The sequence below is a fragment of the Sturnira hondurensis genome, unplaced genomic scaffold (assembly GCF_014824575.4).
Source record: "Sturnira hondurensis isolate 20B ecotype Veracruz unplaced genomic scaffold, ASM1482457v3 Scaffold0022215, whole genome shotgun sequence".
Taxonomy (NCBI): domain Eukaryota; kingdom Metazoa; phylum Chordata; class Mammalia; order Chiroptera; family Phyllostomidae; genus Sturnira; species Sturnira hondurensis.
In genome coordinates, this window is record NW_028094846.1 from 9,622,961 (window position 1) to 9,641,864 (window position 18,904).

An 18,904-nucleotide genomic window follows, 5' to 3' on the forward strand; every position below is an offset into this window, starting at 1 on the left:
AGGTGGCTTGGTTGGTGGAGTGTCATCCTCAAACATCAGAAGGTTGCTGGTTTGATCATGGATCAGGGTACATACATCGATGTTTGTCTCTCTCCCTATTCATCTCCAAAATCAGTAAAAAAGTATAGAAGCCCTCCCGTGAGGATTTTAAAAAAACGACATTGATGACTTAAAGTTAATAGAAACTGACCCTTGAACTGGAAGAATGCCCATTGGTTGATTGCTGGAATTGAATAGCTGCATACATAACTCAAATTTAGAGTGTGAAAGCGTGATTTTAAAAATAAATCAGTTACTTATGAATTTATTTTTTAAATTTTTATAATAATTTTAAAAAGATTTTAAAATTTATTTAGAGAGAAGGGAAGGGGAGGAGAAAGAGAGGGAGAGAAACACCAATGCTAGAGAGATACATCGATTGGTTGCCTCTCACATTCCCGACTGGGGGCTTGGCCTGCAACCCAGGCATGTGCCCTGGCCAGGAATTGAACCCACAACCTTTCTGTTCAAAGGCCGACACTTAGTCCACTGAGCCACACCAACCAGGGCACTCATGAATTTCCTAAGATCAAACATTATAGGAACATAATCTCCATATTACATTAAATCTATTATACCTCTAATCGTAGTCCACTGTTCTGTTACCATCAGAGGCGTGGTTGGTGTGATGCCTTAACACCACCTATAAAGTGTATTAGTAGCGGTTTCTATTAGTAGTAGACATTTATGTCTCTGGAATGGACAACTTTTGTTTACTTCTTACTTGTGCAGCATTGTGAAGGCGTTAACTCTAGTGTGAAGTACTTCTTTTATCTCAGCTTTATTTTATTCAGCTTTTAAAGGATACTCTGCATTTCTAGAATATACACATATTAAATAAGGAACGTTGCTCTGGAAAGAAGTTCTAACTTTAAGTTAAACTTTTCTTATACCGTTTCTTAAAATATTTTCTCTTCCTTTCCTATTGGCCATTTCTTTTTGTTGTTTATTTCTGACCTAGAACTTTTGAATATGCTTAATCTTTGCATGTAAAGAAAGATCAATCTTTGTTTTAATAGAAAAAATTATCCTTCATTGAGCTGGACAGAAAATTAAATTGTATCTTTTTACAGTTTATTTCATGTTTCAATATTCTACTTTTTGCACTAGGTCATGCATGCATTTAGCAGTTATACACTTAAGAGGGTGGGTGAATTTTGAATGTTATGAATAGATTTTTTTTTGGACCTTTTGCCAAGTACATGTGTTTTTGCATAATATTTTGATACTTGGCATCAAAATAAGTTTATTACACATTCATAAAGAATGGCAAGGAAGATTGCAGTGTCTTACTGAAATTCGGCAAAATTGTGTTTTCTTGAACTTTGGTGCGAAAATCAAGGCAATCCAGATATGTTTGTGTGTGCGTGTGTGTGTGTGTGTGTGTGTGTATGAGTAAAATGAAGGGGAGTTAAACTATTAAGTAAAATATTAAGTTGTATGAAACAGACATCAATAGTCTGTTTTATAAAGATTTACATGTAGGCAAGATTCTACATACTCTTTAAAATCCAAATGACTGGCTGGATTTATACCTAGATTTTCTCACTTCTGTGATGTACTGATATAATTCCTTGCCCTTCCAAGGCAATGAATATTGCCTTGAGCTGTAAGTGATTGGTGTGTGCATGTGAACAGGAGCATGCTCTGTCAAAGAGAGGTGACCTTTCTGCACTGTGCCTAGACTTACTTGTTTTTTCATGTACATAATAATCTATTTACTATTTAAAATGAAGGGAAACTGGTGGGTTTTTGCTGCTTTTATAACTTTAACATATGTGATTTTCTTACTTTTAATGTTATGATTGAGCTGTTCACAGCATGATTATTTTTAATGGCAGTATTTATTGGGACTAGATTAGCTTATTCTTAATTCTTATCCTGATAATTTACAAAATGGGTATTGTATATCAGTATTACTCTTCGGGTATGCCCTTGTTAAATAAAAGCATGATAACCTCTGCTAGGACCTGTTAGTAGCAGTAAGCTTTCTGTCGTAGAGGTGAACAATGTATTTTTAGTATAAGTTGATTTTTAAAATTATATATTTTTCAAGTTGATCATCATGGTAAGGTTAAGTAAGGCAAATATAGTGCTTTCTAATTTAAGTTCAAGACTTAAAATATATGACAAGGTATAGATATAAAAATCATTTACTCAAGATAACATATATATGTAGAATTGCTGATATATAGGTTCACATCCATAATTGTTGTAGTCTTGTGTTAAAGCTTATGGGGGAACATATTTAGCTCCACAATGTACTTCTCATTACTTTATTCACAAACAAGTAAATTTACCTACAAGTATAGATGATGGTTACGCAATATGTAAGAAGAAGGGCACGTTTATTCAGAAATCATTGGTAAGATCTATAAAAGGTACATGTTTTATATGTCACACAGAGTGTAACACTTGCTTTAACCAAGTAGCTTGTAATGTTCCTCAAGAAACCCATTAAAAGTTCTTCAGTCAGCTCTTACGCTTTCCCTTTCTCTTTCTTTCTGCTTCTTGATCTCTTGGTTTAAAATCTTCCTCCTTATTTTGTAGACACTGCTCTCCTGTTCACTACTTCTTCTCTGTCTTTACGTCTCATCACTGGGCCTCTCTCAGTGTCTGTTTTCCCAACCTTCATCCCAAATTCCAGCTGTATATCTACAACCAGTTGGTCAGGTAACTGCACCTTTTTTAGTGCACTCTTTGATAGAGCATGCTCTGTTCTTTTTGTTTGTTTTGTTTGCTTCTTTTTTCTTTCTTTCTTCCTCCCCCCACCCCACCCCGACCCCAAGAGCCTAGAGGCCTCTTGTCAAATGTCCCATAGAAACCTTTTTGATTCTGCATTAATTTGACATGCTGGCTGTTTAAGAAGTGGAGTGTGACAGTTCCTGTGCTTTATATCAAATGTTTGTTGGATGCCTGGGTGCATTTCTGTTGATTAGCTACCGCTACAGATCTAATACCAGTCATATGAGCAGTCCACCTTTTATGAAGCTGCGACGTCTACATTTGAGAAAAGTTTAATAGTGGCTTTTTAATTACTCAAAAAACTTTCCCTGATTCAGTCATTTCTCCTAATGTTTTGAAGCTAAGATATATTGGCTATTTAATATTTAATTTCAGAGATAGGACTAAACTGAGAAATTTGAGGCATTTGGTGCATCCTTTAACTCCAATTAATAAAGTTAGGTTTTTATGTATACGGCATCTGACTGGTGCTCAGAGTTCTCTCCATGGAAAAGGGATTAACACCTGACATTGTGTCTCTTAGGTAATGTCTACCAAACTCACTACACCTGAAGCAAAACCAGATTGAATTTGAAAATAAAAGCCAAAATGGGACATGAACATGTTTTTTGTTTGCTTGCTTATTTGGGGGCTTTGGGGTTTGCTTTTTGTTGTTGGTTTGGTCTTTGTTGTTTTGAGTTTGTGTGTTTTCTAGCCTGGGCCTTCAGAAAAAATTCCCCTTACATCTTCTCTTATGAAAAAAGAATATGTATTATCAGTCATGGTTGTGCAGACGTTGTGAAGATTTTTTCCCTGAATTACCACTCTTTTTCCTTTGCTACTCTTAAAATTACAAGTAAAGCATAAATTCTCTCGTTTTCTGAATTAGTTGACTCATCTTGTGATCTCAAACTTTTTTCAGATGAGTAGTTCGAATGCTCTCTTTCACACAGCTCGTTGGTAAGGTGACGAGCGATAGCGCTCGCTGGGTGGTCTCTACCGACAGACTTGCTCTCTCACTGTTCTTCTTGGTGTGGCCACAGGTTTCTGACCAAGCGGGAGCAAAAACTAATGCAGCGGCGACAGCATGCAGCGGAGCTGCTGGAGTGGAAGCGGCGCTTAGATGCGGAGGAAGCAGAAATTCGTCAAATGGAAAAACAGGCTCTGGCTGCCTGGGACACAGAATTATTAAAGCCTAAAACTCCTAAGAAAGAACTGGAGGAACAGAGAGCAGAACAGAAAGGTAATGTGTACCAACTCCATTCGATTACAAACTAAAGCCTGATGTAACAAAAGATCTACTTCGTGATTTTTAAAAAATGTTCATGATCAAGGGTGGTGAAGGTGATAATATACAAATGCTACAGAAATTGGAAGGTTGAGAGAATACTGGCAATATCTTTATGCTAATATACTTGAAAACTTAGAAGAAATGGGTAAATTCCATGAAATGGAAATGAGGTTATTATTTCATGACCAAATGGAGTTTAACATATATTAAAAAATTGATAATGTGGTGAATTACTTAGACAAATTAAAGGAGAAAAAAAATACATGGCCTCTTAATGGATTCAGAAAAGACACTTAATAAAATGTAAAAAGCATTTGTAATAAAATAAATCTCAGGTCAAAGTAGCAATAGGAGGGAACTTTCCTTTACCTGATACAGGATACTGTTCACGAAAGCAACGAGCCAAACCTAACACAGACATCATGCTTAATGAGGGAACATAGGAGGCCTTCTTTGGATTTAGAAATAAAACAAAGATGCTTATTTTCACCTAAGGAGTGAAAGGAAGAAGCAAAATTCTTCATTATTATGTATAATACTATGCACATAGAAATTTTAGCATTCACATGTCAGTTATCAGAATTAATAAGTGAGTTGGTTGCTGGATATAAAATCCATAACAAAACTTAGTTACATGTCTGTAGACTAGCAGAAATTGGTTAGAAAAATCTAATTTTTAAAAGAGATACCATTTATAATAGAAATTAAAAATATGAAATACTTAATAAATTTAACAAAATGTATACAATATCTTTATGTTTATAAAATTAAGAATTTTTGAGACATGAGAGAAGACTAAAATAAATGGAAATCTGTTCCATATTCACAGATAGATTCAGCGTCATAAATTCAGCGTCGTAATTCTCCCTGAATTTATCTATTGATTCATGACAATTTAAATCAGAAACCCAGCAAGATCTCTTCATAAGGTTTAATAAGCTCATTTAAATGTATGTGAAAGAGCAAAGAACCAAAAACATACTCACTCCTAAAGAACTACGAAGTGCAAGAACTTATTTGATGAGATACCAAGACTTCTAGAAGTATAGCAATTTAAACAGTATGATATTTGCACAGAGATAGACAAATAGACTATGAAACAGCCGAGAGGAAAATCCATGCAAAAAAGGAAATTTGACTTTTGACACAGGTGACGTTGCAGAATAGTGAAGAAAGGGGGGATTGTCCAGTGTATTTTTGTAGGAGGAAAAAATGTAGTTGGGTCCCTACCTGACAATATAAAAAAAGATCCATCTCAAAGGGCAGAGAAAAGCTTGAACATGACCATTAAAACTATAAAACTTTAGAAGATATTCTAAAAGAATATTTTTATGACACCAAGGAGGAACAAGATTTAACATGTTACACAAAGCAAACACCATACAGTAAAAGACTGATAAATTCGACTTCAATAAATTAATAATTTCTGTTCATTAATACACCATAAAGGAAAAGCTAGGTAAGAGATTTGCACCAACCACATCAGACTGGCAAAGGAATAGTATCAAGCGTATGAGAGCAATTTCTATGAATGAAAAATAAAATGACAATGTAAAAAAAAATAGGCAAGAGATCAGTCACTTCACAAATGAAGAATTCCAAATGCTTGATAAACATGAAAAGATGTTTGATTTCATTAGTTTCAGGGCATAAAAACCATAAAGAAATACCATTGCATACTTGTATATATTTCCCCAAATTTGCTGGCTTAAAATTTTTTTCTACTTCTGGAGGCCAGAAGTACAAATTCAAGGTGTTGGCAGGACTCTTGGTACCAGGAGATAATTCCTTCATTTCTTCTCCTAGCTTCTGGTGGCTGAACTATTGTCTTTCCTTGTATCTTCGTAACTCCACTTTTGCATAATCACCTTCTTTGTGTCTGTCTTCTTTTTTGTCTCATAAAGAAACTTGTCATGGGCCCTGGCTGGGGGGCTTGGTTGTTTGGAGTATTAGTGTCCTGTACACCAAAAGGTTGCTGGCTTGATTCCCAGTCAGGCTACACAACTAGGTTGGGGTTCGATCCCCTGTTTTGGGAGTACATACAGGAGACAACTGATTGATGTTTCTCTCTCTTCCCCCTCCCTCCCTTTAAAATAACATATTCTCAATAAACATACTCTCAGTTGAGGATTAAAAGAAGAAAAAGAAACTCATTACTGAATTTAGGGCCTACCCACCACATATTTAGGATGACCTCATCATAAGATCCTTAATTACATCTGCAAAGACTTTTATTCCAAATAAGATTACATTCACAGGTTCTGGAGGTTAAGACATGGATTTATCTTTTCCAGAGGCAGGAGGGTCATCATTCAAGCCATTTACAAGTAACTTATCAAACTGTTGGTATGCAGGTGGAACAAAGAATGCTATTCTACCTCTGGTTTATATACTGAAGAAAACTGAAAGCAAGTTTTCTAAGAGATATCTGTACCCCATGTTTTTCGTAGCATTATTTTCAATAGACAAAAGATGAAAGCCACCCAAATATCTATCAACAGATGAATAGATTTATATAAAATTTGGTACATACATACAATGGAATATTATTCAGCCTTAAGAAGGAAGGAAGTTCTCATACATTATAACATCTTGAATCTTGAAGACATTATGCTAAATGAAATAACTCAGCCTCAAAAGGACAACTATTTTATGATTCCACTTACATGAGGTATCTTGAGTAGTCAAGTTCACAGAAACAAAAAGTAGAATGGTTGTTGCTAGGGGCTTGGAGGGGTGAGGAAAGAACTGGGAGTTATTTAAGAGTATAGAGCTTCAGTTTGGGAAGATGAGAAAGTTCTGGTGGTGATGGTCGCACAACGGTGGGAATGTACTTAATGTCACTGAACTCTGCACCTAAAAGTGGTTACCACTGTAACTGGGAGCCGCATCTGCAGTGTAGCGACTGGCGGACCTGCCCCAGCAGCCAGTGCGATGCCAGCAGAGGTCCTGCCCCTCCACTGCAGCTGCCCCCGTGGAGGGAAAGAAAGTGGAAGCATAGGAAGAAGGATCCTGAGGAGTCTGCTGATGACCCAGGCTTTGGTCTTTTTGACTAAACCTCTTTTGTAACATGTTCAATAAAAAGCTGAACTCTGGGGAAAAAAGTGGTTAGTATTGTAAATTTTATATTATGTGTATTTTACCACAACTTAAAATTTAATTTTAAACACGTCAGGTTGTATAGTACAAGGTCTAGAAAGACACACAACAACACAGCAGCCCTACCTAGCTGCCACTGGTTTGCCCTGGGGGTGTGGAAAGTGGGCAGATGACAGTGTTGGGGGCAAGTGTATGAACCCATCATTCGCCATCCTTCCACGTGGTTTGGAGGTGGTTTCTTTTGTACTGCAATCTCGTACTACTTCTGTAATTAAAAAATAAGGGGAAAGGCAAAAAAATGAAGACTTCCAAAATCAAGTCTTCCACAGACCCCAGATTGGAGAAGCTTCCATGGTTTTCTTTCAGGACAGGTGACTTTCACTTTTATCTTGATACAATCCTTATATTGTTTGAACTTTTAAAGTGAATATATGTTACCATTATTGTACAAAAAATAAAGTGTGTTGAGGGACATAAAGCTGAAATGTAGAGGATTCTTCTATTGCCTAATACCTAAAAATTAAATCATTTTCTGAACCATTTTAAATTTTATCCACAGTCTATCTTAGAATAGATAAATATCCTTGAGGATTTTTAGAATTTCTTCCTTCATTTAGCCATTCTGATTATGCTACACATAAATGGTATAAAAATATGCCTTATAAGTTTTTTGCCCGGGCTGGTGTAGCTCAGCAGGTTGAGTGCGGGCCTGCGGACCAAACAACCGCAGTTCGATTCCCAGTCAGGGCACATGCCTGGGTTGCAGGCCAGTTCCCAGCAGGGGACGCACGAGAGGCAACCACACATTGATGTTTCTCTCCCTCTCTCTTTCATTTCCCCTCTAAAAATAAATAAATAAAATCTTAAAAAAATATGCCTTATAAGTTTTGAACTGAAGTGCTTTTAAATGTCAAGTCATTGGGCTCAAAATAGTAAGTGGGGTTTAGAATTAAGTATACCAGCTGACCCAAAGTGGGTGGAACCCCATTTCTGTAGGACATTATACCTGTAGAGACAAAGAGGGAACGCAGTGTACGTTTTTAAGGTTATACGAGTATAAGCTTACTTGTAAGGAGTAAGATTATACTTGTATAATCTTAAGAATTTCCTGTTTGGTGTCAAGTATATTTGTTTTCTTAAAGTAAGCAGAGGCAAGACAATGTTACAAATTCTGAAAGTGCTAAATAAAGTTCATAGTGTGTCTCCATTGATGCCCAAGCTGTAGTTTACTCATTTTTATTGCTTTGTAGCATTTCATATAAATATACCATGGTTTATTCATTTTACTGTCAATAGACATTTGTGTTCCTTCCAGTTGTTGGCCATTATACTAATTCTACCAATGACCAGGGGCATTTCCCCTGCTGTTCATAACCAGGTTTCTTGAGGATGTACACTTGAAAGCGTGGAGTTGCTAGATCACAGAGTGTTTCCATGTTTTCCAAATTCTACCACACTGTTTTCCAAAGTGGTTGGTGGGACCAGTGTTCACTCCTAAAGGAGTATGTGACTGGAATTACTCTGTGTCTTTACTGGCACTTGGGGTGCCAGTCACTGTCACAGCTGGTCATATGTCACGGATAACCTTTCAGTTTGTGTCAGCCAAGTTCTCAATTAGACTAACAGACTACAGCAAGTGTGGTTCATTGAGTGATGGGGTTAAAAAACTCTATCTAGGTGCAGTTAGTGAAATCATGTTAAAAACAAACGTGAAGTGTAACAGTGGAGCGTTTCCCTTACCAGATTGTGTACTTTTTCTGGCTTTCGCCCTCTCCTCCTAGAAATGACAAGTGAGGCGGACTCGCCAGTACCTTCCTGCTCTCGCCTGCACAGCGAGAGTTCTATCCCCGAAGAGCTGCTCAGCCCTGCTGCTGACTACACACCACGCGAGTCCGAGGCCCAGGAGCGGCCGGGCAGTCCGGACCACAGCTTGCTGACTGAGGACATGGTTTTCTCACAGGAACTGGAATCTTCTACTTCTCCCAGTAAACACGTAAGTTTTTGTGTGTTTGTATCTTAAAGCTTTCCGAAAAAGCCTGTCTGTAAAGTATATTAGTAACACTTCCATTCTTCTATTAATAACAGTGTCAGCTATCACTCATACCTTTAACATACATATACAACATTTGAATAGAAATAAAGCTTTTCATTGACTCCTAAAAATTTATGTATGATTTTAACTTTAGCGACATGTATAAAATTATGCTAGTAAGTCTGAATATTGAGGGTATAGGAACTTCTAAAGCCTTTAATAAAGATAATGTGAGGGAACATAACAAGTTGCTTTAAAACCTGTGTTTTTTCATATAATAGAAATGATAAGAGCTTAAATCATACCAGTGTGCCTTTTCTACAATGTAGTTAATAACTGTCCAATAACTCATAATCAGAATAAAAGCAAGATTTCATCCCTTTTTTTGGTTTTAGATTTTATTTATTTATTTTTAGAGAGCGTGGAGGGAGAAAGAAAGGGAGAGAAACATCAATGTGTGGTTGCCTCTTACATGCTCCCTATTGGGGACCTGGCCTGCACACAACCCTGGCATGTGCCCTGACTGGGAATTGAACTGTTGACCCTTTGGTTCTCAGGCTGGCGCTCAATCCAATGAACCACATCAACCAGTGCTCATCTTTTTAAGGCAGACCTGAAATGGTTATTGATTCTAAATTAGAATAATAGTCACTTTTAGAATAAGAATGTTTTCCACATTGTCCTTAATTCTGTACTTCATAAATAAAACTTAGCTGGTAAAAATTTAAGCTACAATCTTAACTTTATTCTTTCCAACTTGATTTTATAAAGTGTAAAAAAGACTTAGCCTAACAATATCAAATATTAAATGAACACAAATATTGTTAAGGCCTGTCTATGTTTTTAAAAAGTAATTCACCTAAATTCAGAATGGAAAACTCTTTGTTAAAGTATATTTTTGTGGATGTGAAGAGAGAATAGCATTTCCCTGTTAGAAAATCAGTCAGAGTCATATGTGTTACAGCGCCTGAAAAATTTGGAGGATAAATTTTTTTAATCCAGTGAAGAGCCCGTTGCATGTTATGTTGCAAAATACAATGTTGTGTGCACATACTTGAAAACAGTGCTTTTAGATTATTTAAAGCTTCTGTTTAAATTACCATGTTAGTAATTTCTTGGCTACTATCTGATAATGGGCTTGTTGTGTAGATAATTAACTTGTTGCATGATTCCTACCTTTCAGGAATTTACAACCAAACTATGCCTTTTGATACAATCTTATTATTTTATTACTTTCTATAAATTGATTAGACTTTACCTACATCCTTACTGAGGTTTGGATAGCCATCATCTGATCAAATACCAAAAAATAGATTTTTTTCCTTACCAAAAATAGATATCAAGAAATTCAAAACTAGTGTGCCTTAAAGTGGTTTTTATAATATCTGATATCTATAAAAACTGGTATCTATTGAGTGCTTATTTCCCAAGTGTCAGGTAGCATGCTCAATGCTGTACGCGGATTGTCCTCACAGTGCTGTAGACGCTGCATTAAGCCTGAAGCCCAGCAGGCTAGGAACCTTGCCCAAAGTCACAGGGACAGGAAGTGGTGATAGCTACCGACCAGGTCAGGTGTTCTCACTTCCACTTGATGTCAGGGTACAAATTATGTCCTTTGTAATCATCTCTTGTGGGCCCTTTTCTTATGCTCTATTTTCTTTCCTTCCTCCTCTCTCCCTTCCATAAAAGTAGTACACATTTGGTATTTAGAATTTTTTCAGCTTTTTTCAGGTACAACTGACACATAACACTGTACAAGTTTAAAGCATATAGCACAGAATGACGGGACGCACGTCTACTGAGAAGTGATTGCTGTGCTGTTTAGTTAACGTCCATTACCTCATATAGTTACAGAAATGTTTTCTTCCTGGCTATACGAACTTTGAGGAACTACTGTCTTAGCAGTTTTCAAGTACGCCACCCAGCAGTGTGAGCTGTAGTCATCCTGGGGGAGGCCACCCAGCAGTGTGAGCTGTAGTCGTCCTGGGGGAGGCCACCCAACAGTGTGAGCTGTAGTCGTCCTGGGGGAGGCCACCCAACAGTGTGAGCTGTAGTTGTCCTGGGGGAGGCCACCCAACAGTGTGAGCTGTAGTCGTCCTGGGGGAGGCCACCCAGCAGTGTGAGCTGCAGTCGTCCTGCAACCTCAGTGTTTAGCTTGTGACTGGAAGTCTGTGCTTCAGACCGTCTTCACCCAGTGCTCCCATTGCCCATCCGCTGCCTCTGGTAACCCTAAATCTGATCTATGTTTCTATGAGTTTGGGAGTTTTTTTATTCCACATGTAAGCGAAATCACACAATATTTGTATTTCTCTTTCTCTGACTTAATTTCACTTGGCATAATGCCCTCAGGATCTGCCCGTGCTGTCAGATTTCCCTTTATTCATTCACCTGTTGGTGGAGAGCTGCCCTATGATCCAGCATTTCCACTTCAGGGACCATATCCAAGGGAAACAAAATTACTACGTTGAAGAGATACCTGCACTCCCAACTTAGTATTTTTTAAATTAAAAAGAGGATAAATAACACTTATACAATAGCTACTTTTAGTTTATTATAAGTATCTTTTAAAGCATGCTTTTTGTAACATTTTTTATACTTAAAAAATTGAAGTCTTATTTTTTTGTAAAACTTGTAAACTGCTTTTTCACTTTTTATGTCATAGTTATTTAAAATTTTTTGTAAATACTATCTTTAACTGGTTAGTATCTCACGTTTAAATAAAGGTTACACCTATTCACAGAACAGTTTTCATTTGGTTTTCTGTTTGAACAGTCACCTCCCAAAAGCTGCGCATCTGTGTCAAAGCAAGAGTCTAGCAAAGGAAGTCATAGGACTGGAGGACAGTGTCGTCTCCCCATCAAGTCCCATCAGCCCTGTTACAGTTGGTCGGACGAGTCATTATCTATGACACAGTCAGGTGAGAATAATAATGGAGAGTTTTTAAATTTTTACTGTATTTGAGATTCTTTTAATACGTTTTGTCTAACCATATGCCAATATGATATTATCCTTTGTTGCATTTGCTAAGTCTTTTTTCTTGCCAAGAATAAATTGCGTAATTCTTTACCTTTTACTGATAAATACACCTCTGATTACACCAAACATGACATACTGTTACATTCTCTGGCGTTAATGGGCATCATGTACTCATCAGGCATTTGTAGAATTTTTTCCATGTGTCAGGCATGCTTCTGTGTTCCCGTAGCACGCGGGGCTTCCACCTGTTACATCAGCCAGCACCGCATTGCAACCAGACGTCACCCAGCAGGTCTCCCTCCCAGAGTATAGCCTTTTGGAAAGGAGGGACTATGTTTTGTTAACAATTGTAGCACCGGAGCCTAGCAGGTACTTTGCACCGCATGTGGTAGGACGTTATTAAATGTTTCTTGAATGAGTTAATGATGGCCGTAAGGAGAGACAGGAGGCAGTAGAGCAGGATGGCATAAAGCTCAAAGGAGGAGACATGGGGAAGGGACTGCAACTCGCAGTGAGGAGCGTTATCCGTTTTCCCATAACCTTATCCCATTACAAACCTCTACAGCATACAGATTTTGGAAGAGTGAGCAGCCGGCCTCTACTTTAAAAGACTTAAGGAGTGAGTCGATCTCGGAAAGTATATCTAGAGAAACAGTGCTCAGTTTGTGTCAGATTCTGAGGAAGATTAATACCATATTGAGCATATGCCTTCTGAGCTCATTTTTAGTTTACTTGAGTAAGCATTTAGTAAAGGAAAAGCAAAAAATACACATATTTTTTGGTCTTTGATTCTGTTCCATACCCCCTTTGTTTTCAGTGTTTCAAACAGTAGTAAATCATGGAATTTTTCCTGCACCCGTATTTATAGATATCCCCTTTTCTTTGAATAACTGTGTAATACTTCAAAGAGTAGGTATATCATAGTTGATGTGATCATGTCCCTGGTGATGGTCATTTAGGTAGTTTCAAAAACTTTAATGGCATATTATGTTGTAATAAACATTATATAATATGTTTATATATTCTTGTTCAGTATCTCAGTAAGAATAAATGCTAAGAAATGGAATTAATGGCTCATCCCAGTTGAAGAACCAATCGATGAATGCATAAATAAATGGAACAACAAAACCCAAAGTTTCTCTCGCTCTCCCTCCCTCCCTTCCTTTCTTTTTCTAACATTGATTTTTATAAAAACCTTTAGTTAAAAAAAATAAAAATATATTTTGTTGATAAAAATTGTTTTTAAAGAAAGCTATTAATACTGTTATGTGTTTGCTTTCATGTGCTCTGGTAAAGTTCTTGCCTACAGAGTAACACATTGGTAGCCATACACTTGATACTTAGACACATGGATTCTTATCTTGGTTTTGTTACTTGCTGGTGACTTTCTTCATGTTTCTTTCCCATATTGGATAATGTCTTCTATATGTAGCAGTGGAATATCTTAACCATCCTTGGAAAAGTTTACACACCAAGATTAATGATAATATTTATAAGATTCTGTTTCCTTGGTAAGAGTAGTTCTAGAAAAGCAGCTCTGAGACTTCTGAATTATAGATGCTATGTAGGTATTTATGATAACAGTATTATATATAGTATTTATGGAAGTAGTAAATTTTAGCAATATAGCAAAATTATATAATACCTTTCTCACTTAAGTGATAGTTTGTTCTCAAACAAATTGATATAGTCAGCATGTGTCAAATAATCAGAAACTTAATTTTTAATTAAGTTATTCTGTTCATGAGGTTATTCTGTCTTGACATGTTTCAGTAAACTAAAGTATCATTTACCTGCCACCTCTGCTTTCCCCCACCTCCCAAAAACCCTGTAGGAGAGAATGCCGTAATGACAATATATTCATATAGAGAGTTGCTTGGGTTAAAAAGGAAAAAAAAACAGTTTCCAGAGACTCCCTTGTGTATGAAGGGTGAGGAGTGCTATGCAGTCCTACTAGATTTGGGCAGGCGCGTAGTGCGTTCCGTGCCCTCGCATAGACTCTCATGTCGTTCCTGATTACCCTGAATTTGTATGCTCTTGGTTTCTTTAGTATTTAAAAATAGAAGCATTTGCCAAGGTCTTCCATCTAAAAACTCCAAGTTTCTCATTTACTACTATTAAATCTTCACAACCATAGGTGATAAAGCTATTTTTATTAGAAAAATCACTGCCGGCATATACAATTTTTTAAATACAGTAATTAAAACCACTCTTTTTTTGGCAAAGTTGTAACTAAGCCTGTGGGCGTGTGGTGGTTTCCTGTGAAATTTTATCAAAGTACCATCGCAAGCTTTGGAAGCACATAAAGCTTACACACTAAAAGAATACACAGTTTAGAAGATCAAAGGTATGAGTTTATACTTTATTTTAGAAAGATCATAATTTTAAGCTCAGCCTGCGATCTTACCCCCAATTATTGTGCTAGAATCATCCGTTGAGTCAGTATAAAACCTACCACTAAGAGTTCAGAACCTTTGGACTCTGAAACCAGTTGATCATTTTTTCCAGAAATTGAAAGAAAGCATGAGGGAGATATTCCGTAGCTCTCTCCTCACCACCACCTTTTTCAGTTTTAAATTAAAAATATATTACCTAAAATATTGCCACATGAAAATGTAAAAATTTTTGTCTTATATGAGTGTTAATAGTGCCACCATTTATTGAGCTTTTGTAGTAGCCCAGGTACTGCGCGACATGCTTTTATATAGCTTATGTAACCCCCACACCGGCTCTAGAAGTTGGCTGGGGTCAGACACACCTACCAGTCAAGCAGCACAGGGACAGAGTTGCGAACGGCCTTCGTCTTGGCCCGCTTTGTGGGTGTTCATCAGCAAGCCGTGAGCTTCGCCCACGCTAAGGGCTCGGGGGGCGCCACTAGGGTGTGACGTCCCTAGTGTCCCTTCCATCAGTGACACAGAAATAACAGAACTTAGGTTCATGATTTCGAGTCCAGATATTTGGGTCACATTCCAAAAAAAAGGATGAGTCTTTTTTAATTTAAATGCATCCATAACTAGTTATACACCTTAATCTGAAAACAAACCCTGGTTATAAATTTACAATGTAAGTTGTAAGTTGTAAGTATATCTGCATCTTCAGATTTACATACAATAGTATTTCTAGTATAAAGTTATTAAATGTCTCACTCAACATTAATGTTTGGAAACGACACCATTGTGATTCAAGGAGGACATGTAAGGAATCGTCATTTTTATTGTATATTATTTCCATATGTAGTGAAATAAGCAATGTCTTTAAGTGATACCTATTTTCATACATGTGTGTGACAATAATTGTAATGAAATGTCTTTTTCATAATTTTACTGTGACTGGACAATTACTTCATGTTTTTGCATGGATGTATGTGAACTTTGGGGAAGAAAATAAAATTTAATTAGATTCATTTCAGTTATTTTAAATATTTTAAGAGCTTCCAAAGAAAGGTTACAGCAGAGTATATTTCTTTATAATTTCTCTTTCCTTTTTTTGTGGTTTTAAGACATCAGCTGAGGACTCACCAATGGTAAAATTCCAGTTTGATTTTAATAACTATTAAATTATCTATTAATAGCTAAGGGGAATGACAGTTAAATATGATTAACTTGTCATCAGGAAGTAATTCCTTACAGAATGTCCAAATTTCCCTACCCTAAAAGTTTTTCAATTCCAGTTGCTTATCTTTCCAAGACATGGTGCCTTGATGTTTACTTACAATTCTAAATACTGCTATTAGGAAGTGACAGTAAATAGTAGGACCGCCCCCACCAAAGAAATAGAGATTAGGGGAAAGGAGTAATGTAAATCACTAAAACATTTTTTCAGAAGCTCAAGTTTATTTTTAAATATTAGGTTGACTTTTTTTAAAAGTTATTTTTCAATTAGTTTCTAGACTGACTTCATTTAAATGGAATATTATATTGCTCCTTTTTATTAGTGGGTACTGAGCTTTATTCTTAAGTTAGGATGAAATAAAAGATTCTGTTTCTCTTTCAGAAACCACATCTGACCAGAGTGACATCGAAGGCAGGATCCGAGCTCTGAAGGATGAGCTGCGGAAGAGGAAGTCTGTCGTGGACCAGTTGAAGAAGGAGCAGAGGAAAAGGCAGAAGGAAAGGCTGAAAGCCCAAGAAGCCAGCCTGATCAAACAGTTAGAGGTTAGACCTGGGAGGGAAGGGCTGTGAAGTGAGGGTCAATGCAGACATGAACCCTCAGATATTTTTCATATTGTTAATAAAGGAATGAATTGGGGTTTTTCAATATGAGCTTGGTGCCACATTTTGTCCTAACTCTTGGGGGGAAAAACAAAACTGAGGCTATCTAAACAAACTTCTGCTTACAACACTAAATTAAATATTAAGTTAAAATGGTAAATATTATATTGATTAAAGTAACTATTAAAATTAATTGAAGTAATAAAATAAGGATATTTTCTGAATAAGAAAGATTACACCCATGAAAGATTGATATCCGGGCTCTCTTAAGAAAAAGACCATTAGATAAGTAATTCTAGCTATTGAAATTATTACTGCCTTTAAGAAATTTTTTTATTGTTAGAAGAATGATGTTTCATGCCACACAACTTACTAGTACAGCTCTTTGTACTATTTGGGTGGCTCCTGAATAGCTGTAAACTTGACTTCTCTCCCAAGATCCAGTCGCCTTCTCTGTTTCTATAGTCTGGAACCCTCGTTTTGATAGCTTCCTCATTCTCTTTTCTCCAGTTTACTTGGTTACCAGATATCAATGATTTCTTTTTATAGTGCTTCTTGCTTGTCCCTTTTCATTCCTACCTACTGCCATCCAACTATTTGGGGCCCTTATGACCTCCCGCCTCTACTGTCTGCTTAGTGTCTTAAATGTCCCTGCTTCTGGTTGCTCCCCTGTTGCCTGCGTGCGTTCTACCAGCCTAGTGTTTACTATAGAATTGGTCGGAACTGCCTGCTCATCACAAGACGCCCTTCTCACGGCATCACCAGAGAAGGTCACTCAGCTTCCTCCCAGACACGTCCAGGGCGAGGAATTTCACATTTTCACACAGGCGGTGTCCTTGTTGGACTCTAGGTGCTCCAGGTATTAGAAAGCCAAGTATTCTGGCTCCAAGTGTAGCCAGAATTTTTGTTCTTTTAATTGCCCATCCATCTGCTCAGTGATTCGCTCTATAATGTTTACTCACAGCCTGCTTTGAGCCAGACACACTAAACATACAGCATTGGATAAAATGCTTACAGTCTCGAACAGTGAGGAATGTAAAAGTAAGGAATTTAACTCAGAAAACTATGGAGAGATTTAATAGGTGGAGAGCTTCCCTTAGATTTCATACTGACCAGAATTTTACATTAGTGAAATTTTGTTTATAGAATGGCTAGTGACTAGGAAGCATCTTCTGCAATTATGAACTACCATGCTTCCAACCACACACTTCCCTCCCTTCCGAATTTGCATTCCTAAGTGTTTACCCCCTTAAGAAGCTAACTTTCATCAAAATTCAGCATAATGGTGACATGGAAGTATTAGGCCACCCTTTAAAGAGTAATTATATCACCAGCTAAAGGAGATTTTTAATGTGGCAGTGCCTGAGTAGTTGCTTCTGAGTAGAAGCTTAAGTATTAAGCTTCTCCAGATTGAGACTTTATCATTTTCTAATGATATTAGGATTACAATTCTATGTCTTGTTTATATAGAGAGTACTTCGAGAAAGCTGAACAAGTAAGTAACTGTTGATAGCTCTCGGGAATGACATTCATGCCATGAAAGAGATTTTTGCATTACGACTTCTTTACTGTTAGAATATTTTGTACAGTATTATTTACTGTACAGTATTTACTGTACAGTATTTTGTAATTTAAAATAGTTTTAAAAGTTCTGTATAGTGATTCCTCTGATTTTTCTAAACTTAGTCATATGATGAATTCATTAAGAAAACTGAAGCCGAGCTTAGCCGAGATTTGGAAGCATCACCCACAGCCAAGCCTCAGATTAAAATGCTCTCTTCAGCTTCTGAAAAACCCAAGATCAAGCCCCTTCCACTGCACAGGTAGACACTTGTGGTAACTTATTTATATTCTGCCTTGTTTGAGAAAAGTATAAAGAAAGATTTTTAGTATAAGCTATCTAAAGTAACTGGAATTATAATAGCAATAAATATTTGTTTATATTTTTAGTTTTATAAAAGTAAAATTCTTATATGATATAATTACAAGTCAAGTTTAAAATAAGGTGCAGATTTTAAAATATATTTTTAATGCTGAAACCTGGTGGGTGCAATGAAAATGGTATTCTCTAGTATTGTGAGTCGTAGCATTGTAAGTTTGTATAGACCTTTTGAAAAAACAATTTGTAATTTTTCACTCAATAATTCCACTTCTGGAACTCCAACTTGAGAAAATAAGGGTACCAGAAATCTCTGTTTGCCAGAACATGTTTATCATAATACCCTTTATATTAATGAAACATTGGCAGCAGTCTTTATGTCCAAAAATGAGTAAATAGCCCAGTAAATTATGGTCCTTTCCAGGGTAGAATACTATGCAGCCAGTAAATGCCAATACAGAGGCACTAAGTAGCAACATAAGAATATATAATTTGGTATATTAAAAAGTTAGGTTGTAATATTTGGGCTAAATTGAACAATGAGTAGGAGTTAGGCAGGTCGGTAGGACTGAGAAATAGGTGGACGTTTAAGAGAGAAGGGTGTTCATGAATGACCAAAGGCATATCATAGAAGCTGAACATGATAGTGTTTT

The 18,904-nt window shown here is 36.7% G+C and overlaps 1 protein-coding gene across 4 annotated transcripts in view; it reads left to right on the top strand.

Moving 5' to 3' along the window:
- The window catches only part of CEP350 (centrosomal protein 350), a 116,309-nt gene that overhangs the window by 81,837 nt on the left and 15,568 nt on the right, over nt 1-18,904 (top strand). For all 4 annotated transcript variants that reach the window (XM_037034876.1, XM_037034878.1, XM_037034877.1 and 1 more), the window contains 5 exons: nt 3,807-4,006; nt 8,935-9,146; nt 11,958-12,102; nt 16,155-16,315; nt 18,059-18,195. In XM_037034876.1, coding sequence (XP_036890771.1) covers nt 3,807-4,006; nt 8,935-9,146; nt 11,958-12,102; nt 16,155-16,315; nt 18,059-18,195 — 855 coding nt within the window. The remainder of the gene's footprint in view (nt 1-3,806; nt 4,007-8,934; nt 9,147-11,957; nt 12,103-16,154; nt 16,316-18,058; nt 18,196-18,904) is intronic.